This window comes from Polypterus senegalus, chromosome 9 (genome assembly GCF_016835505.1).
Source record: "Polypterus senegalus isolate Bchr_013 chromosome 9, ASM1683550v1, whole genome shotgun sequence".
NCBI lineage: Eukaryota > Metazoa > Chordata > Cladistia > Polypteriformes > Polypteridae > Polypterus > Polypterus senegalus.
In genome coordinates, this window is record NC_053162.1 from 32093497 (window position 1) to 32116172 (window position 22676).

Here is a 22676-nt window from a genome sequence, read left to right on the forward strand (position 1 = left end):
TAAAAAAGTAAATAATTATTAAAGTGCTAACTAAGTGTACTAATTCACCTGAATGTCTATCTGTTAACGTGTTGTGTGTCCTTCAGTGTGCTTCATTAAATCCTGTCCTCTGTCGCTTAACCACTTGGCCTCCTGAACTTCGCCGAGGTTGTGTCAAACTGTTTATGACGTCTTCTTTGAGGTGTTGTTCACTTTGAACTGATTGTCAGCCCTAAAGGCTTCTTGTACTCTCTTGCAGTTGGATAGCAAGCTTTCCTGTGTCTCAACCTTGCTGTCATGGATGCCTCCTGGTCTCTTCTTCTGGTGACCGGTGAGTGGTCCTTCATGTCTGTGTTTCAAAGCCTTCATGCCACAATTCCTCCATCCCCAAGTCAGGGTAGGAGACATGGGAGGAATTCTAATGTCATTTTACTTGCTAGTTAGAAAGCCAGGAACATTTGGCTTGTTTCTCCTCAGCTGTCCTTCAGATCTCACTTGGACTGTCCACTGCTCCCAAATTTTGCAGTGCCCTCCGTCCACTGGAAGCACACCTGAACTTCTCACACAGACTGCAATATCTGGTAAGTGTGCACTACCTTCTGAGATGTCAAGAATGGCCATGGGCGGACCTGATTCACCTTAACCATTCAGCGTGCTGGGCCACGTCTTAGGTGAGCACAAGATTCTTCATGCTAGAACTCGTTTCAGGGAGGGCAGTATTTCTACATCAAGGTTCACCATATAATTCACTCACTGGACTTCAACTTGAGGTCACTGCAGTCAAATCTTGTAGACTGCAACATCTTACTTGTAAAATGAATTAACATTTTATGGGATGTCATTGTCACATACAGTGACATATCATAGTGTGTATCTTTGCTCAGGAATTTACTCATGGCAATGCTGCTCATCTTCCACAGGGTGGTGGAAGTGGGACTTGAACTTGAGGCCTTCTTGTGATAGAATAGCCTTCTGTGCTTCTGTAACACATGAGTTCTCTCTCAGCCCAATTGCCAGTGTGGCTACTATCCATGATGGAGCCTCTTACTCAACAGCAGGCTCTCCCTCTATTATTCTTGCTCTGTTTGCCTCTGTCATTATATACCCAGAGATTACCTTAGTTACATTTCACCAGGAGGTTGTCTTTTGAGTATAATATGTGTGTATTATATCTTAAAACAGAAGCATAACTTCCCAATTTCCTACACGGTACCTGTGCATTATGAGGAAGTCTTCCGGGTGACCAATGTGACCAGATTGCTGGTAAGTGTTCTTGAAGATGACTGCACTTCCCCAGCAGTCTTAACAATTCCATCAATGTGGCACCATCCAAGTCTTATTATGCCAGTCTCACTCTCTTCACTGCAGTTACACAAAGGTGTCACAGAGGCTTCTCTCCAGGAGCTCTGGCTCTACATCAACAAAGAGGTCCTCAAGAAGATCCTGCAGGTGCTGCCTCAGAAGCATCCATCCTGGTCATATGTCCAGCAGCTTGAACACCTCCTGGGTCTCGTTGAGCAGCTCTTCCCTCAGCCCAAGGTGAGGCGGCTGTGCCTCCTGGCTAGTGCAGAGCAGAGCGTGTACTGAACTCGCTGACCACCGTCATTCCCCTCCTCTCTTCCAGGAAGATGAATGGCCTGAAAAGATTTATCAGATTTATACAAATGTGATGGACCCATATCCTGCAGCCTGGAAAAAGGTGACACCTAAAGCACTCCTGGATAACTGCCTCAGAGTCATGGAGAAGCTCTTCCCATGTATCAACCGAAAGAGAAAACGAAAGCAAAGCACAGACTTAAGTGCCTGGTAAAGTACCTTAGGTTCTGTGGTGGTGCCTGCTGAGTGCTGACCTGGTAGAAACATTACTTGTAACCCACTTTGGGGTGCCTCATCCAATGTATTGCATGTTATCTTCAGTCAGAGCCACTGTGCCAGCATTTCCATATGCTGCCGTCACTGTGCTACACATCACGAGCACTCACATATGCTGCCATCACAGTACTACACACTTCATGCACTCCTGTGTGCCCCATCACCGTGTTACATACCACCCACCCTCCTGCATGCTGCCAAATCTTTACTCTTCTTTGGTGCTACATGTCAGCAGCCCTTTGTTCTGTGTTGCACGTGACCTACTTACCTGTAATGCAGTCATTCACCCAACATCTGTCTTCTGTGTGCCATGTTTTAGTCCATTTCTCTGTGTCACTACCACCTAACCTTGACGGCACATGACCACTACTAACTGCTTAGTGCTAGTAAGGTGCTGTGTGTCACCCACCCAGTGTGCTGCCTTCACTTAGTTGTTGTGAGCTGCCACTACTATACCATACCCCCCTGCTGAACCTGCTTGTTCTCTGACAATATTGTGCAACACAGTTTCCTGACTTCATGCCACAGTGTAGTGCTTCTATTGTGCTACAAGTCACCTTCACCAGTGTCCACCTTTTACTCTTAACTGCCACTACCATATTCTGTTCTGTCATTGCTTTACGTCACACTGCCTTCACTGCACTGTGTGTTACACGTTGCATATTCTACTGTGTCCTGCCTCCACTTGCCATCACTATGTGGCACACCACCTTTGCCTCACTGTATGCTAGCTACATACTATTGTACAGCTCTGTTTTCACTCCACTTTGCACCACCACCACTTTGGCCATATTATAGTCTGGCATTGCTGTACAGTACACTGCCTACACCACACTGTACACTTACTTCACCGTTCTCCATGTTGCCTACTTTCCAGTGTAGTAGCTCCACCTGCCAGCCCTGTGTGGCACACCTCTTTCCTTTCACCGTATGCTGACTACATACTATTGTGCACTCCTGTGTGCCGTTTTTACTTCACTCTGCACTGCCATTCCTGTTCTGCCATTAGTAAGCAGCATGCAACACTCTACTGTGCATTGCTATTTGTGTGCTACATGTCACCTGTGCTCTTATGTGGGACCTTTACCCAAATGTGCTCCACATTACCCCCTCTCTCTACTGTGTGCTGCCATCACTGTGCAATATGATATCAGTGTTCAGCAGTTTACTAACACTACAGAACAGAATGTCTCTTTGACCGTATGCCACTTTACAAATTACCCCTTGCTTCTATATTACTGTACACCACATCTTCTTGACTCTACAATACCGCGTACATCTTCTTGACTCTGTATTGTAGTGGAACACATTATTTTTGCTCCACAGTGCCATATATACCCTGCAGTAGCCAAAGCTCTGCAATTGATCAGGTTCCCTGTAAAAGTATTGTTGCACTTGCAGTACGTCTTCATATTCACAAAGGCAGCAACGTAACCACAACAAAAAACAATTGGGATACAAAGAATAATTTTATATTTAGCTTGAACAAATCATTCCACCTTTGCAGTGGGCTGGCGCCCTGCCCGGGGTTTGTTTCCTGCCTGGCGCCCTGTGTTGGCTGGGATTGGCTCCAGCAGACCCCCGTGACCCTGTAGTTAGGATATAGCGGGTTGGATAATGGATAGATGGATGGATGGATGGAAATCATTCCACCTACAAGCCACATTCTAATTATGTCTCGAAAAACTCAATTATAATTTGGCAAGATGGCTGTTGTTGCGGAAGCCTCCCTCTCTATCTTACTGTCTGTTTGTCTGTTAGCTAACATCTTTTCAATGCCCAGGCTGTTGTCTTCTCCTGGTGCTGTCAGATCGTGCAGAAGTTTGAAGGGTGGAAGATTACAGAGGGCCACAATTCAAAAGTCCCCCGTTTCAGTGGGTCAGCAGTTGTGTTGTTCCAGCATGGCTGGAGTCCAGTGTCATTGTGTGGGAAAACATTTTGTAACATTAAGGTAATATTGTTTAAATACAATAAACCAATCAGTGTATAACTATGAGTGTCATCCATCAATTTTGATAGGAACCTCTGGAAACATGGAGTTTAAGAAATACTTTATCAAAGGCTAATGAAGTGCAATAGTGAATACAGCAAGCAAAAAGGTGTGATAAATAAATTACATTACAATAAGTACAAATAGATAGATACAGGGTGGTCCAGATCTAATTATGCAGATCCAGATCGTCTGGATGACTTTGATTTATGTGGGGACGATTCCAGTTCGGCGCGAAGACGATTCTTCATGTCGTCAGTTTGCACACTTCTCGATGGTCTGGGATTTTTCGGGTGATTTTCTATGTAATAAACTTAATAAGTTATAGCGTAATGAAAATTGCATAATTCGGTCTGGACCACCCTATAGATAGATACTTTATTAATCCCAAAGGGAAATTCACATACTCCGGCAGCAGCATACTGATAAAGAACAATATTAAATTAAAGAGTGATAACAATGAAGGTACAACAGACAATAACTTTGTATAATGTTAACGCTTATCCCGAATGTGGAATTGAAGAGTCGCGTAGTGTGGGGTCTCCTCAGTCTGTCAGTGGAGCAGGACGATGACAGCAGTCTGTCGTGAAGCTGCTCCTCTGTCTGGAGATGATCCTGCTCAGTGGATTCTCCATGATTGACAGGAGCCTGACAATATTGAATATGAAAAAGTAATATTTCATAAGAAGGATATGGCTATGAATGCAAAGCTTATTGAACACACATACCCCAGAGACTTACTGAATACTGAGTAAGTTTCATGGCTGCCTTCAGTTCTATACCCTGCAAAATAATGTAGCCTGCCAGTGAATGTGTGGACTACAGTATAATAATAATAGTAATACATTTTATTTATGTGGCACCTTTCCCATGACTGACTTAGGGTGTGACATTGTCAAATGTAGAACAGTGTTGGCTTTTGAGAAGAGTCAGCTAACACATGGAGGCATGTCTGACATCTTCCCTCCTCGCTGCACTCTATTTTGCACTGCTCCTCATTCAGTTGAATTCAGTTTGTTTTGTAGAGTGCTGTGACAAGTCCTCAAGTAAAATTCAGACACAGATTTTTAATGGCATGATGATTACATATAAAGTACTCGAATTTGTTTAAACAGGCAGGAAAACAAAGCAGTCCGAACCTGATTAACTTAGATTTAGCCCAGCATTGTCTGTCCATTCACTGTTAAACCAGGACAACAGACAACGGAGGAAAAGGAAACAGAAATTCCAGTCAGCAGAGCAAATAAACCTCTGGGGTTCTACAGTTATAGCCATCAAAGTCCTGCAGACCTTGGCAAACTGGCTGCCCACCCTCTCTTTGGCAGTCCACAGCAGGGGTGCCCAGATCCGGTCCTGGAGGGCCGCAGTGGCTGCAGGTTTTCATTCTAATAATTTTTCTTTATTAGTGACCTGTTTTTGCTGCTAATTAACTTCTTTTGAATTCATTTTAATTGACTTGCACTTGAAGACTTTTTTCTTGTTTCCTTAATTAGCACCCAAACAATAACGAGGTACAAAATGAGCCAAAACAGGACCAGAAAACTGTGACCATCACACAATATATGAAAATAAAAAAAAGTGAAGGTCCCTACAGAATTTTAACGGAGCTCAAAGAAAAGAGAAAATCCACAATTTCAGAAATTTCTGCTATTGCACAATGAGAGCAGCAACAGGCCATGGAATTAAAGAACGGGTTTAATTAACAAAAAGAATCGGCGCCTAATTAAGTAGATGGTTGGAGTGAAATTGGTTGGAGTTTGAGGCCCTGACTTTGTTGATCTTCTGTCACTTCACATTTCGTTTCTGTTTGTGTGCCGTTTAAGGAAAGAAATGAAGGAATTCAGGGGAACAAATCTTAAAAAACAAGTCAATTCCAATTAATTCAAAAGAAGTTAATTAGCAGCAAAAACAGGTCACTGATTAAGAAAAATTGTTAGAATGAAAACCTGCAGCCACTACAGCCCTCCAGGACCAGAGTTTGGGACCCCTGATCCACAGTATAAGTCTGTCCTGGGCCCTCCAATCTGACAACCTTTCACGTGTGCCACGTACACACTGCAATGCCCCTTTCTTTCAGCTGCATGATGGTGTGATCCATTGGCAAAGATGTCTGACTGTACAATTGAAAACTGAGTGCCCACCTCTGACTCGTGGTGTGACCTTGCCATGTCTTGTACCGTACTCTTATGATTTGAACATTTCTTTTCATAAATCTATAAATAGGAGTGTGTTGTCTTCTCTCCTTGTCAAAAGTACTCCTATGTGCCATCTTCATGCACTGTTCTCTGCTATGTTTCCACTCTGCATTTTTTGTAGTGTTTACTGTTCTTGAGTACAGGGCACCTTCCCTGACTCATTACTAGAATTTCAGCAGACGTCTGTGATGGTTTACACACCTGGCTGCTATGCGGACAGCACACAACTCACTGCTGCTTTACTGTTTGTAAGCAGGTGCATCTCCATGGCTGTGTGCTGTTATGGGGCTCATCATGGTCCATGTCAGCTGGTCAGTGAAGACCTGTAGAGCTCAAATTTATAAACGTAAAGCAGTAAAAGAAGAGGGCATCTGTACAGAATGTCATGCAAGAGAAAATGGCAGAACAGTGTCAAGTGATGAGTCTTTCAAGCGGGGTATTCAGTGTACAAACAGGAGGGGACATCAGACTTCAGTTTGGAACTTTACGTGATTTAACTAGGGGGTCACCGAATACACTGGCAAAGATAAGTGTTATCACTCTGTGCCACACAAGGGTCAGAAGTTAAACCAAAGGGAGAGATGATAGTCACGGTAGGGTCAATGACAACTTGGGAATTGAGGTGATGGGTCTGAGGGTTATACAGGGGTCACTGACTGAGTCTGATGAGGATGGAGATGCTGAGACGTTATTGACTTGACTTGGGGTGACTCTCAGATTGGGGGTTGAAGTGGGCCAGTACTCACCATTACTCCGTACTGGCACTTCTACATTTAGCTCTTTGGAATATTTGAAACTTTTCTTGCATACCAGCAAGTATTTGAACTCCGCTGGTACCCAGCAGTATTTGAACTCCATTTCATTCTGCTCTTTTTATGGAAAAAGCTTTCCCCCATTTTACAAAGAAGTCATTCACAGAGACCAGATGAGAATGCAGAACAATTCTTTATTTGCACATAGATATGCACAAATGTCTGTCTTCACGCTTCTTCTTTTGTTTAATGGCGGTTGGCAACATTACCGCCAAGAACGTTACTGGAGTGGGATGCAGAAAGGGTACAAAAAACCCACGTCGACTCAAAATGCTTATATTTTCCAATTAAATGCTCTCAAATAACCTTACAGTTTTTCAAAAACAATAAGGATCTATGAGTCAATTTACACTCCTCTCCATACCTTAACAATTGTTCTAATGTCAATTTAAACATTTCCAGCTTTTTAAAATGTTGAACTCGTTGTAATTTATATGCCACACACCCTAATAATACCTGCTCTGCCGTCTCTAACCGATTACATGATCTACACACTCCAAACTGATGCTGCCCGGTATTGAATTGTGTGTATCTGTTATGTGTAATCTAGTGGCCTAGTCTCGAGGGGTCTTAATAGAATTTCTTCTCGTTTTACCCCCTTTTCCACACTTTACTCTTTACACATGCCTTCCTTTACTGCTAGTGTCACACGTCCTTTTCAGTCTCATCAGACCTTTAATTTCTGATTTACTGAATGTTACTTCTAATTCAATAAAAGGATGTTTAGTGAGTTTTTTTGCCAAATCATCAAATATTATTTTGTGCTGGGAACCATAAAAACATATAAACCAATATTCTGTAACCAATATAGTGCTTGAATTACTTCCAGTAGCAAGTCTGGCCTTGATGCAGAATTACCAGTTTTAATATTGTGTAGGGCAGCAAAGGAATCTGAACAGATAATTAGACAATTCATTTTCTTTTATACTTTTCTATTATTACGAGCCGACGCCCGCCGTAGCATACGGAGGTGTAAGAATAGGAACAGAAAATGGTGAGAAAGGAATTCAGAAATCAAGAAGAAAAAATACTTCTTGAAAGACGCAGTGTGCATGTAGAATTTCCGGCCAAGCAGGATTACATGTGAAGTGATAAATAAATCAGGCTTTCCGAAGTTACGTACTATGGCCATGGCGTCCTGATAGTTTTGTTGCATGTATCTTGGACTTGTAACCTGGAAATGTGGATGGTAATACTGTATGATCATTTTGCATACATGCACGTTGTTATTTTCAGCGTTTGCTTGCAGTGCGTCTGACAGTCCTTTGTGTTGTTCCACGCGCAGATCTTGTTGATGTAATCTGAGATAGTTGAGACGGGCGCCCTCTGTTTTAACATACGCATCTACGACGTACTGTTGGAATAGTTTGCCGCTGGAGTGCAAAATACTAAATGTATTCCTCTTTGCTAATCTGTACGTGTTAAATTGGCATTGAGTAAGCCTTATTCACTTGGCGGTTCTCTTTATCGGGAACATGTTGTAAATCTTTGTGCCAGCCAATGTCTTCGTCAGGGAATAAAAGTGGGTAAACCATAGGATCGCAATTCATATTGAGCGTGGAAATCTGTTTACAGGAGTTGCTTATGGGACAGATGTTAATGTCCCTTTCGGCAGGCGGTTTGCCATCTTCTCCGACGAAAATCGCTGCAACATCGGTGTGACATATCGGGGCGTTGTATCGTAGTAGATCCTGCCTAGGGTTTTCCTTCATTCGTACAGATGCTGTTGGATTGGACTGAGCGATTTCATGCACGTGTTTGTATGATTTAGCGAAGGGGTTGATGGTTCTCAGCATGGAATCTAGCTGGAGAAGTACATTTTCGCTGCATGCAGAGTTTGCTTTATTTGGTAAGCGTACTGCAGATGCTTGCGCTGTGTCAAAAACGTACAACTGTCCATATCCTGGAGAGGTAGAAGTGTTAGCATATAGTGGAGAGATTTGGTGATAAATTTGCCCGTGTATTTTAAAACAGTATGGTCCGTGGCTAGGAGGTTGAGTTATCTATGCACCCATGGAAGCAAACGCTAGAGAAGAGTTGTATTCTCAAGTGTGTTGACGATAATTTTTAGCTTTTGCTGTTTGCTGTGTAAGAAGCTGTTGTAAAGACACAGGAGGCTCCCGCAAAGGTGGTAAAGCTGCTTTACCGTCGTGGCAGCACCTCGAGTACTTGTTAGATGTATTACGCTCAGCAGGTCAGTATAGTGCATGACATGGAAGACGACGAATAGGAATCAAGAAATGCCATGTCGGCTGCGTGTGGGTGGGACCGGTTTTGAAGTGGAAGCAGGACGAACCAGAAGAGAAATACAGTATATGTAAGAGATTACCTTATCTAACACATCATGTCATCTGACTGTTAATATGCAGAATTCTATCATCTTAACTAATCAACCACAGCCAGCAGTAACTTTGTATACGTGATGATTCTTCCGTTATTCTAAACATTGTTTCATTAATGGTGGACTTTGGGCTTTCTCATTACTGTGTCCTCACTTTTTAAGGGGGTGTTCATTACTTATTTACTTTATTTTAACCTTAGCAATTATGTTGGTGGCTCCTCCAAGATGAGGAAAAAGCCTCACGTGTCTAAGCTTAAAACATCATTTAATTAACCATTTAGTCATTCGATTCTTATTCTTACGTTTAATAATTTATTTTCATAAAATGGTGAGTAAAATTCTATACTCTTCAGCGTATCGTCACTTTTTTGTTCATACCAGCACTTCTCACAATCTCCAGATACTACAGTATTATGCCAGATGTGTTGACTGCTCCCCTTGTAACATGAAGGTCATAACAGGCATTCCCACCATTATGCGTTTTTTAACAACTGTGAGAATCGAAATTGATCAAAGTAATATTTCATAAGTACTTGTAGCTGAGCAGACCCACTTCTATCTGTCCTTTATCCAATTGGTGTGCCAATTTTTCATGCAACAAGATGTGTGCAGGGTGGCATGGTGGCGCAGTGGGTAGCGCTGCTGCCTCACAGTAAGGAGACTTGGGTTCACTTCCCAGGTGGAGTTTGCATGTTCTCCCCATATTTGCGTGGGTTTCCTCCCACAGTCCAAAGACATGCAGGTTAGGTGAACCGGCGATCCAAAATTGTCACTAGTGTGTGTGTGCTTGGTGTGTGTGTGTGTGTGTGCCCTGCGGTGGGCTGGCGCCCTGCCCGGGGTTTGTTTCCTGCCTTGCACCCTGTGTTGGCTGTGATTGGCTCCAGCAGACCCCTGTGACCCTGTAGTTAGGATATAGTGGGTTGGATAATGGATAGATGGATGGAAGATGTGTGTAGCCAACTGATCTTTAATATCTTGTGCCAAGTCATCAATATGTCACACAATCTTAACAATCAAAGGGGGATATTTTTTCAAGTTGGCAAGAAACTTCTCACCAAGCACGACTTTGGTTATTGCAAGGGCAGTTTGACAAACAAGGCTCTTTCTGATTGTGTGAGGCTTTTTTTGGCACTTGTTTATTAAATAGGCCACTTCTGCTTAATCAGAAAGTTTCCTTTCTTTAGTTCTGATTTCTTGCTTTGTTTGCTGTCCTTACTACAAAAAAAATATAGCAATTTCTCAGAACTCAAAGTGCTTTATATGATGAGTGGGGAGCCACTTTAGCCGCCACTAATGTGCAGCATCCTCCTGCGTTTTTGTGCCAGTATGCCCAGCACACATGGGCTGTTAGGTGGTGAAGGGGTGAGAGATACTGTAGTTAGCAAATCGGAGACAAGAAATAATTAGGGGACCAAAATGACCAGGCGATAGTGGAAAATTTAGCCAGGACATTGGGATACCCCCTTCTCTTTACGAAGGATGCCCAGAGACCTTTAATGACCACAGAGAGTCAGGACCATGGCTTTACATCTCATGTGAAGGACGGTGCCATTTTTACAACACAGTGTCCCCGTCACTGCACTGCAGCTTTGGGAGCCACATTCAGACCACAGAGTAAGCCCCCACAAATGTCTCTTCCAGCAGCAGCCCAAGCTTTCTTCCTGGTTGGTCTCCCATCCAAGTACTGGCTGGTCCTAAATGTGCTTAGCTTTGGGTGGCTGACCTGTTCTGAAGTGCAGGTGGCATGGCTGCTGAAGTGTGTGTGTCATACCTTGTTCTTAAATGTCTCTTAGGTTTAATAAGTTTTAAGTTGGAATTAGCGAGGAATTCTGAGCACAGAAGACTTTGTGGATAAGGGCTCACCCTCACTAAACAATAGACTGCTACGTTTCTTGAGAAAGCTTTTCCATTTTACATATTTTTATTCCAGAAATGAACTTTAGCAATTCTTACAACTTAAAGAAAGACAATTTACTTGCCTTATTGAACAGAATACTATGTTTCAGTGGTTCTAATGCAATTACAACGTTTCTCTAATAACCAATTAATATTTAAACATCATTAGCTAAGGGAGTTTACCATTAGTACACTGGAGTAATGGCTGCTGAAAATGGGACACTGCAGTCATATGCAAAGAATATATTGTTAATCCCTCAGTTCTATTAGTAATAGCCATTTACAACACTAGTAACGTCTTGGCTATATATTTAAATAAATTTCATGGTACCTTGATTAAAACAACTCTTATCAAAAACATAAAAACTTCAGGGTGATTCCAAGTTTTAAATGCCAGAAGACTTTGATGCTCCCTACCTCTGACTACTCGTCTTGATTGGATGAGCAGTAATTTGCTAAATGAGGAACACAGAAATTCTAATTATTGGCAGCAGTAAAAAAAGGAGGAGGATCACAGGTGTTCAGTTTTAGCCAAAGCTCCTCCCATAGCTTATGTTTAAATTTAGTTTCTCTGTCTTTTTTGGCCACTGACCAGTGAGGATTCAAGCAAAATGACACCTTTTATTGGCAAACTGAACAGACAGGAACATGCAGTGGCAGCCAATTTGATTACATCCCACCTGAAGAAGGGGCCTCAGCTGCCTTGAAAGCTTGCACATTGTAATCTGTTTAGTTAGCTAATAAGACGCGTCATTTTGCTTGACTTCTCACTGCATCCATCATGGCTAACATGGCACAACACCCTACTACTTCAATAATGGGTTTCTGTCATCTCTCCCACCTCATCTCATTCTCCTAACAGCTTTACCTGCTAAAGGTTGTGATGACCCTGTTGTGGAGAATGGACTCCCATGAATTTCAGAGTAAACGCTCAGAGTCCCGGGATTGGCAGGCAGAATAGACTTTATTGCAAAGATGCACAAAAGCAGTCTCAGTTCAATAAAGTGAGCACTGTTAGTTCGACAGTACCTCGTTTTATTACAATTTCTTATCATAAGATTACCACACTGTATATTTTTCTCATCATTATCTGATTCCTAGGTTCCTGTGTTTTTGCTTAGTTACCAATATTTTCTAATATACAGTGATAAGTTTCCAATGGATATAATTGCCCTATTAGCAGCCACCATTTACCTTGACCCAAAAGGCATGTCAGTCACCTGGCCAAAGGAGCGACCCCATCTTCTACTTACTTACCTTCTGACTTTTAAATTCTAGCAGTTTTTTCTAGTGCTTCTTCTTTCAGCTGCTCCTGTTATGGTTTGCCACAACGATAATCATTTTCCATCTCTTTTTTGAGCTTAATGGCACAAATAATCTCCCAATGGACATACGAGGTGCGATCCAAAAGTTCCCGGAATGCATTTATGATGCAGCCAGAAGGGTTTGGTCATATCAATCCTTGAGAGCTGTTATCACACGTTATAACGTCAGCGCAGTTGTTTTTCAAGTCGCAGTTCTCGTTTAAACTTTGGTTGTGTCTGTGAAGGGTTGTTTGTGAAAATAAGTAATTTGAAAGACCCAAAAAAGCTCGACAAGTTCACAGCAACACCAAGTCAATGCTCATTTGCTTCTTTGATGTGAAGGGTGTTATCCACAAGGAATTTGTGCCACAAGGACAGACGGTGAATGGAGCATTCTACAGGGATGTTCTAAGGCGTTTGCGAAATCGAATTCGCTGAACACATCCTCAGATGTGGGCTGACAAGTCATTTCTTTTGCATCACGACAGTGCACCAGCTCACACATCTCTGATTGTGCATGAATTTTTGGCTTCTACAAAGTTTACTGCCATTCCCCACCCTCCGTACTCCCCTGATTTAGTGCCGTCTGATTTTTTTTTATTTCCTAAGATGAAGATGAGGCTCAAGGGACGCAGATTTGAGACGGTGGAGGAGATCCAAGAGGCAACAAACGACATCTTGAACACACTGACAAAAAATGACTTCCAGAGGTGCTTCAAAAGGTTGAAATCTCGCTGGGTTTGGTGTATCAACTCAGCGGGTGACTATTTTGAAGGAACTGTTCACCATTAATTGTTATTTGGTGTGTATGCTTTTAAATAAATGCATTCCGGGAACTTTTGGATCGCACCTCATAATTACGTTTCCATCATTATCTTATGAACAAAGAAATATATTGCTGCCTTCTGGCCACAGGAGTGTCTATCTCTTGTTTACCTGGCTCATTCCTAAACCTCACTTTTTTAAATACCAGTGGACTTCCAGATTACCTTAGAGAAATGGTACGGGCATTAGCCTTTAATATTTAACTCTTACACTGCCTGAGGCTATTGATTACACTCTTACATGCTGAAGCTAGCTATTGATTTCATTTTTAATTTAATCAATACTTTCATTACTCATAGTTTTAATTTCTATAAAAACAGCCCACACTTCCCTGTCCCCAGCTTTTCCTGAGTATTTCCTACATGTTCCCAAGCCAGCTAAGAGATATAAGCCCTCTAGTATGTTCTGGGTCTGCCCTCAGGGTCTCTGCTCAATGGGATATAACCCAAGCAATTCTAAGAAGTTCTTATGACATGTGCTGCACCATTTCAGCTGACTTGTCTCGATCTGGAGAAGCAGAAACTCTACTCTTAGGCTCTCCAGAATCACGGAGCTGCTCACCCTATCACGGCTCAGCCCAGCCACCCTGCAAGGAGTTTCATTTCTGCCGCTTGCACTCTTGATCTCTTTCTTTCGGTCATTTCCCACAGCTCATGACCATATGTGAAGACAGTGATGCAGATTGACCAGTAAACTAAAAAGACTGAGCTCTCATTTCACCACTGTGGACTGTTACAACACTCAGAGAACTGCTTCTGCTGCTCCAATCTGCTTATCGTTCTCAGGTTCCCACTTTCCATTGCTTTTGCACAAGACTCTGAGATACTTGAACTCCACCACTAAGGGCAGTTGCTGCCCTCTCACATGGAGAGAGGAGTCTACTCTTTTCTGAGAGACAGAGTGGCTTCAGTCATATCTGTTAATGTTTTATCCACTTATTATTTGCTTAATTATGTATTTTCTGTTAATTTCATTCTGTTCCTTCATTATTTACTTTCTATGTGTGTAATTATGCTCCAATATGTTGCTTGCATTTTCTGGTTGGATTCCCCAGGAGGCGGGACCACTATTTCTTTGCCACTAAGATGGGTTGGTAGAAGTGAGTTCCTTGGAGGTTCATTGTATGTCCTTTTCAGACTTCTGTGGAAGTGAAGTTTTCCTTTTTATTTCTTTACTGGATTTCTGCATTTTGCACCTGTCTTTGGTATTTGATTTCTGGATTAGCACTGCGGCTCGCCTTTCAGGCAAATCCATTTTGCGTACTTTTTATTTTTTTCTTTAGTATCTTTTTTTAACAAATCCTCCTTGAATATAGATTTTTGTTGCCTTGTTCTTTACAAGCCAGGGGTTTATGGTTATCCCTCCTTTTGTGGGGCATTTTTAATTTATTTTAGGATATTCCTGTATATTTTGAACTGTTAAGACCGTATTCCCCCACATTGCGCCTTGCCAGGGTGAAGTGTTGAGGTTCTTCTGGACTGGATAGCAAAGGTCCTGGCCTACTTTGTGATAATTATTTAGGTGCCTCTACACTTTTTCACTACGTTCTTAACTTCTGGTCACTCAATAGGAAAAATACTAATCATCTCGCCTTGCAAAAAAAGTCAGCAGTAAGCAATCACTGTGGATTCAGAGGTTAATTTTAAATTAGACATTAGATAGATAGATAGATAGATAGATCTATAAGCTACTATATGATAGATAGATAGATAGATACGTTATTAATCCCAAGGGGAAATTCACATACTCCAGCAGCAGCATACTGATAAAAAACAATATTAAATTAAAGAGTGATAACAATGAAGGTACAACAGACAATAACTTTGTATAATGTTAACGTTTACCTCCCCCAGGTGGAATTGAAGAGTCGCATAGTGTGGGGTCTCCTCAGTCTGTCAGTGGCATTAACCACGTTATGAAGGCTACTTTGTTTTTCTTTTAAGAAACACAATTAGTCCAATCTTTCATATCACTGAAAGATGCCAAAAAAGTAACACATGCTTTTGTTTTCACTGAGTAGATTTTTGTAAGACACTCCTTCCTGGACTTCCAAGAAAATATAGAAGAATATATAAGAAAATGTATATATTATCAGTGGCTTGTTGCAGCAGCCAGAACGGTAAACTCATTTCTGAGCATCTCAGTGCATTTCCCTGGCACTAGCATCATTAAATTGGTTTCCTGTGCCGTTTAGGACTGATTTGAATAAGACTCTTCATCTATATAAATTAAATTGTAAATAATTTGAATGTCTATTTGTTTGTTCGATAATTATTTAAAAACCATTGAACCGATTTTCATAAAAATTTGCACCTGCCTTGATGTTAATGCATCTTAAAATATATGCTGTAAGTGCCAACCAGGATTATCTGGCATCCAAGTCAGGATGAGTACTGGACCCTTAACCAAACACATGGTCAAGGTAAGGGAGCAGTGAGAGAATGCTTCTAATTTTTTATAGTCTTACCCCTGATCCACTAGATGGCAGCATCCCAGAACTACAGTGATCATGTGGAACCCTGCAGGGCATGATAGCAGTTGTAGTGCCAAGAATCAACCCTGCTGGGTCCCATGGGAGGAGCGAGGGGGAACTCCAGGGATTTATGATCCCTGCTTTTCAGGACTTCCACCTGACCTGGAAGTGTTTCCTTGGAGCTATGCCCTGGCACCAGAAATACTCCTGGGTCTGACATAAAAGGAAGCCATCCAGCCTCCTCTGGTGAATCAGAGTTGGGAGGAAGGAAGGCAACACTATCTAGAGGGAGCTGAATGGAAAGAGAAAAGACAGAAGGAGAAAAGAAAGAAGAATATTGTGACTACTTGTGCTTATGTAACGTGGGAGAAACCTTTTGTGAGGTATTTTATAATAAAAGACTCTGTTTTGAACCTGTGTCAATCTGTCAGTTGTTTCCAGGGTTTGGGGCTCAGTGGTGCCCCCTATCTGTAACAAGGCAATATGTCATATCGGGAAGAGGGGTGACTTAAAAAACAGCACCAACATGGAGACTGCACTTCCCATCAGACAGCTGGTCGCGTGTGGAGACGACAAGATTGTCATCAGCACTCTCAGCGTTTTGCAGCGGCCATGGTGGAATCTCATCTGAGACCATAGGTACATACACCATTTTCTTCTGAATAAATGTGGACAGCAATTTAATTCTTTTGCAAGGGATTAGAGCAGAGCTTTTGTCTGGAGTTTGTCATTTTGCCTCATCATGGGTGGTGTTTAGCCATGTTGAAATTGCCAAAGACAGTTTTTCCTCCCATTTATTTATAACCTTGCAACTGATCACAGCATATATTATCAAGCTGGACATTGATGTTTGCTATTATAACCATCAGAGAGTTAGGAACTGCCTAGAATTTATATTACATTCAATTCCATTAGGATTCTACCATGTTGTATAATTTATTTGTTTGTAATTGCATAGAAGAAACATTAGACTTAGGGGTAACATAGTCAATTAGGATAAAGTGTTTTCATATGCTTTCCATATTAAAATATACAGTAGCATTCATCTTAAAGAAATAACATAATAATAATAATAAATGTCAGAAACCTGTTCAGGCACATTAAGAAACCAGATAAAGATCAAGTGGACAACAAAATGTATTGAAAGATGACTAAGAGATCAGCAGCTGTCCTGTGGACAACAAGATTGGACAGTTAGTTGTTAAATACACAGAAACTTCAAGGGCAGTGGATCAACCCAAAAGATATAACAAGAATAAGACTTTTATTTTATATTGATCATTTAGGTGTAAACCAGTGAACCAACCAGAGTAAAATGTATGTATTGATTGACACGGTATTTAAATTCAATAGTTTATAAAATGAACCTCTTATCATTTGTTTCTCTGATCATTCTGACGATGCTGTAACAGACAGGTTTAAAGAATGCTCCTTGCCGAGGAGTAATTAAAAGATGCAATGAAAAGCTTTTCTCCTACATGATTACGGATTTGTCCTGTTAGAGGATAAGTTTCTTTCTTTAATTAAGATGTTGATTTCCACTGCAATTGTCATTTTTGTCTTACTATTTTAAATCACTTTGAGCCATACTCTTTTGCGTGAAAACGAGTTATAGAAATAAATGTTATTGTTGTTGCTTTTCTCCCAGGATGGAGTCACACGTTTCTTAATCTGGAGCACGTGATCCTGGCTTGTGTGCTTACCAGTACAGTGAATTGTGTTCTCTTTGTACTGAAAACAATCAAATGCATTGTGTGTTTAAAAAGAGGCCATAATAGCAATGGCCCAAGCTCCTTGAGGGGACATCAAGATTCTGTCACGTTTTGGCAGGACTTCATGCAGACTCGTCAAAGACTTTCTCTATCAACTGGAATATGAAGGCCAGCATTGTTGTATGTGTGTGGGGTGGTTAAGGAGCCCGTTCTTCTGATGGCTGTTTAATTGCGAGATGTAGGCAGTTATGATATTTGGGTGGCACACCAGCTCAAGTATCGTGGTGTGGAGTGTCCGTTGTAAAAGAGAACAGATAAAGGGAAATGTAAAAGGGTTGAGGGGTCTTTTGTTCTCAGATAACCCTGTTTAATAAGCAATTTATCTATCTATCATATAGTGCCTTTCATATCTATCTATCTTAGAAGCTGAAAGAAAGTGGAGTTTTGAGTATCTAGGAAAAAAACATTAACAAAAACAAGTGAAAAGGAAGCAAAAGAACTACAGTGTTAGCATCCAGTAACTTTCTTCATATCTACTATGTGTATGTATGGGTTGGATCCCATCTTGCTGTCAACACAGCTGCTGATGGGATAGACAGGATGGAATAACAGGAGCTACAAAAATATATGTTGCCTACATTTAATATCATCACGTTACAAGAGATGTTTCCTTTATAATTCTGGCTGGTAATGGAAAATCCCCTAGAACAAGGGTGTCAGCCTCATGCTGGTTCCGGTTTTTAGAGTAAAAATGGCATAAGTAAGCTGTTATGTAGTTACTGAAGAAGAATACCTTTCATTCTGTGTGATCCCTTCCTGCTCTTTTGGCGAAGAAGGAGGAGTCACTATTTCCTGTATTAATGTTAAGTACATTTTTTCAAAACATAAATGCATAATCTTTTAAATCTGCATATAATAATAAAAAATAATAAGTGTGCTTATTATAATTATTATTATTAGTAATACTAGTGTTAAATATGAATAATAAGTATAATAATAATTGGTGTGTTTATATTATTATACTCCTGTTTCTACATTTAATGCAAATATGATTTCACTTTTCACATACCATTTAATCCGACTTTTATAACAATTCCCTCGTTGACCTGCCATACATACTTGAAGGTCCGCCTTGTCCATTTTCTTCTGCCGAGTTTATAATCTTGGTCGTCAGGACCGTCTTTTGTCACCTGCCATAATTGTAGTCCTTAGTAAACAGTTTGTCCTTCCTCGCCTACCGTATTTGTAGTCCAATTCTCGCCGCAGTCTTCCGACTCGTCCTTCCGGTTGAACTGTGTACGCGCCCTCTGGTACAAAACTGTGTCACTGGTGTTGTAGTGACAGGTCCGAACTGGAAGAATGTCGTCTGACACAGGCATCCAGATCCCAGGTCGCTTACCTCTACTTTTGACACACGAAAGTGTGCTTCTGCCAGGGTCAAGCATGCGGATAACCGTGGACTCTCCGCGAAACATGAAGCTTGTGAAAGCACGCTTATTACGGGGAACCTCGCTGAAGAGCACAATAATCGGAGTCCTGCCGAACACTCGAGACCCTGACAGTGAAGAGGATGAGCTGCCCACTTTACACAGGTAGCTGCTGCAGGAGGAGCGCGCTTGGTGGGATGGTGGTAAGCGAGGACTCGGTGGAGGTGTCGTTGAAAGTCGTAATACCAGTCTGAGATGTAGCAGATGTGCAGGTGTGAATGCAGGCAGGATAGTGAGAACCGTTACGTCTGTTAACAAGTACTAAAGCATAAGCAAGGCGTGAATAAAAGTTGCATAAATTCACCGGGCACCAGCTTCTCTCTTTTCATTGGAATTGCCTTCATATCGCGTCGAGAACTTTCTTATGTCCTCGGGTGTCTCGCTTCCTGTTCTGGACACGTCCGTTGGTTGATTTAGACCCGTTAAACGTCCACAAGATCTCTAGAATCCTTATTCCGTCAGTACATCCATTTTTTAACCCACTCATGAAATTAGGAGTTGTAGGAGGAAAGATGGGAGGTAGCCCTGGAACAGGTGCGTCGCTATCTACACCACTTACTAGAGGATTAGCTGCACTGGTAATACAGTTAACTCCAGAATATGTGTTGGGTAGAAACCCCCTGTGGAGTTTTTGCGCAGTCGACGGAGAAAGAAGGCCTGGACTGTCGAAGATCAGAGGATAGAAGCCAAAGTCCATGTGGACGAGTTAGGGGGCTGGACGCTTGCGATCAGGGGCTAAAACGTCGGAAGCCCCCAAAACGACGCAGCTGACCTAGAATGTGCTTCCGTCCACTGCGGGGCAAAATCACACTGTCATACTGGACCAGTTTAAATTTGACAATAGTCACTACTCCAGTTAACCTCATGTTCAGGCTCTTGCTTTTATAAAGTAACAGCGTTCTTCTGCAATCTGACCTTGCCTTGTAACCGAAAAACCCGATGACTGGTATGATAGGATTATTTATATAAAGAGAGAGATAGAGAGCGCTTTACTTGTCTACAGAGGCTCAATAAATTCATACATATGTGAGTAATATTATATTATAACAAACAACAACTCCTTTCTCAAAACGTTTGCCTTGGTTAAAGATAAAAAGCGCAGGCACAATGTGGCATCATAAAGGCATATTGTTGTAGGTATGGAAGAGCCCCCTTAGCAGTTTTGGACATGGAAGATGTGCAGCGTTGTTCAGAATGGCGCTCAGTTTTATCTTCATTTCCTCCTCTGCTGCTACCTCCATCAGCTCCATAACAGAGCCTGTCTGCTTCATCAGCTTGTTGTTGCGGTGGCCTCTCCTGAAGTGATGTTGCCAGCCCAGCACACCACTGTAGTGTAGAAAATCACCCTGGCCATTACAGAGTTGTAGAACTTTTAAAGGATGTCAGTACACACATTAAAGGAACGCATGGTCCTAAGGAAGAAGAGCCTGCTCTGCCCCTTCTTATGTAGTTCCATATAGTTACTCTCTGTTAGAAGATTGTGAGTGTCTATACTGTACAGTAAGTGCAGGATTTCTTGCCCTTATAATTCTCACCCTGGCTGGGTTGCTAGAAGAAAGGATGGACTGATAAGAGCTGGCAGCCAAGAGCAGATCATCCCCCAAATTAATAGCTGGTGGTTTTCCTCATAAGTAGTCCCAGTTTGGACATTTGCAGGACTGCATAGGAAATGGAGTCTGGATGCACAGCCCAGTGGAGTCCTTGGGTAACGATAGAGGGTGCTGCCCGAGGAGGACCTCCCTGGTTTCTGTATGATCTGGAAGTGCTTCCAACAAGCCATGACTTGCCACCGGAAGTACTCCCAGGTCCAGGTTAGAAGGAGCCCACTGCCATATCTCACTTAGTCAGGTGGGAGGCAGTGGGTGACACTCACTGGAGAGGAGGAAAAGAAGAAGAGAAAGAGAGCGCTTTTAAGTCTGTTTAAACTGTGTCTTATCATACCATTATAGCTGTGTGGACTAAACGTCCAGTTATTGAACCTGGAGTTGTGTTGGGTCTTGTGTGCCTGGGGTTTGGTGGCTCGGTGTTACCCTCTACTGGTGAGGTGACTATAGATAACACTCTGAAGATGGCATTTATCACTCAACAATTCACAAGACATGACCAACACCCTCTGAACCCCTCCACCTACCCTCACCTACCCTCACCTTCTTCATTTGCTGTATACTGCCTTTGATTCCTGTATGTCTAATCATCAGGATGACACCTGGTAGGGGCTGAAAGCTTAGGAGTAAAAAACTGTTTTAAGTGACGTGACTCGTCTTCTCCCATTATGGATATTAGATTTATATAGCGGGTTGGATAATGGATGAAGATGAATTCCAGCATTCTAAACTTTGTCACCTTCTATATACTTCCATCCCAATCTCTACACCTCTACATACGTTTCTTCCATTGATTGAAACAGTTCTGGAAGTCGTCTTGCTTGAGGCTCTTCAACAGGCTTACTACTTCTGTCTTCACTTCATCCATTGACGAAAAAGGTGTTCCCTTCAGGTCACTTTTGATTTTCAGGAACAAGTAAAAATCACAAGGAGCTAAATCAGGCGAATAGGGAGGATGATTGAGGACAGGAAAGTTTTTGTCAGTCAAGAACTGCTTTATGGAAAAAAATCATGAGAAATTTGATGTTGATTTGCTGTCAGATATTTTTTTTTTTTTATCCGACATTATCGTGGCGACTCGTGTAGCGATTATTGTGTAAATACTTGCTGGGCTATTTACAGGATGTACCGAGCCGGTTGGCGGTTTGAGAGGGCGTGTAGGAGGGGATATCGTTCTATGATCCATGTCCAGCTGACCTCCAGACGGTTTACCAGGAAAGCCCCAAGCTCAGTCCTTTTTTGTGTCTCACCTTATATATATATATATATATATATATATATATATATATATATATATATATAAAGAGAAGGTCTGTGATACAGTTTGCATCTTTATAGCTAGAAATCCAAAATGCCGCTAACAGACACTTGCTTGGCCATGAACTCAGCCTATGCAGGGTTAAAAAGAAGAACATCTAAATAAATTAAAGAGATGTATATAAATAAACTGGAGCAGCAGCAGATCAAGTATTTTCCTACTTCTGGCTCTGAACTTGTCGCCTTGTAGTTTAAAGAGTCATGCCTTCACAACTTGGCCACACTGCCTACCCCATGGCTTTTCCTCCATGATTCCCCCTCTTCTGAAGCACACCTTACTACGGTGAACGCCTTCCCAGGGTGCTTCACCAGTTACACAAATACTTCACTTTTTTTTTTTTTTTCTGACATCTGTAGCTTAGACAGGTAAACTGACTTGCTAAGAGAGCAAACACCCGATACACATATAAAGGTCATACTCCTTACTGTGCTTCTTCTCTCCAGGCAGTCAAAGAATGTTTGCTCTTTTTTTACATTTTTTACATTTCACCCCCAGAATGATCTTCCCAACCTCAGAACTGGCCTGTACTGCTGATCTTCATCGGTGTTTAAAAGCCTACCTGTGTAGGTGTCTCCTTGGCATTGCTTAAAGCTTTCCACAACTTTGCTTTTGGACCACCTTGTTAGAAAGACGAGTTTCTTCCGCGTACCATACTCTTGTTTAGTGGTTAATCCATTCTCGCCTCTGTCTGAGTGAGCTGATGGTATTGCATTTGACCAAAGATTGTTTTCTTGCTACTGTTAACTTTGTACCTTCTGACCAGGTCACCTAAACGCACGTGCAGTGTTTTCTAAATATAGATCAAGGTTACTCAGTTTGGGTCGAGGACCATACTGCAGTTGCCATTTTTCTTGTAAATAAATGTTTG

The 22676-nt window shown here is 41.8% G+C and overlaps 2 protein-coding genes across 7 annotated transcripts in view; both read left to right on the forward strand.

The window, feature by feature from the left end:
• Positions 1 to 13119, forward strand: part of il34 (interleukin 34) — a 50412-nt gene extending 37293 nt beyond the window's left edge. For 5 of the 6 annotated variants that reach the window (XM_039762852.1, XM_039762849.1, XM_039762848.1 and 2 more), the window contains exons 2-6: positions 239 to 310; positions 457 to 560; positions 1162 to 1242; positions 1348 to 1518; positions 1604 to 3427. In XM_039762852.1, coding sequence (XP_039618786.1) covers positions 277 to 310; positions 457 to 560; positions 1162 to 1242; positions 1348 to 1518; positions 1604 to 1789 — 576 coding nt within the window. In that variant the 5' untranslated portion in view covers positions 239 to 276 and the 3' untranslated portion in view covers positions 1790 to 3427. Of the gene's footprint in view, positions 1 to 238; positions 311 to 456; positions 561 to 1161; positions 1243 to 1347; positions 1519 to 1603; positions 3428 to 12998 lie in introns of those variants that run through there. The other variant, XM_039762854.1, reaches the window with a different exon arrangement.
• Positions 13120 to 18488: 5369 nt separating this feature from the next.
• Positions 18489 to 22676, forward strand: part of lonp2 (lon peptidase 2, peroxisomal) — a 29423-nt gene continuing 25235 nt past the window's right edge. Inside the window, exon 1 of the mRNA XM_039762855.1 lies at positions 18489 to 18991. Coding sequence (XP_039618789.1) covers positions 18759 to 18991 — 233 coding nt within the window. The 5' untranslated portion in view covers positions 18489 to 18758. The remainder of the gene's footprint in view (positions 18992 to 22676) is intronic.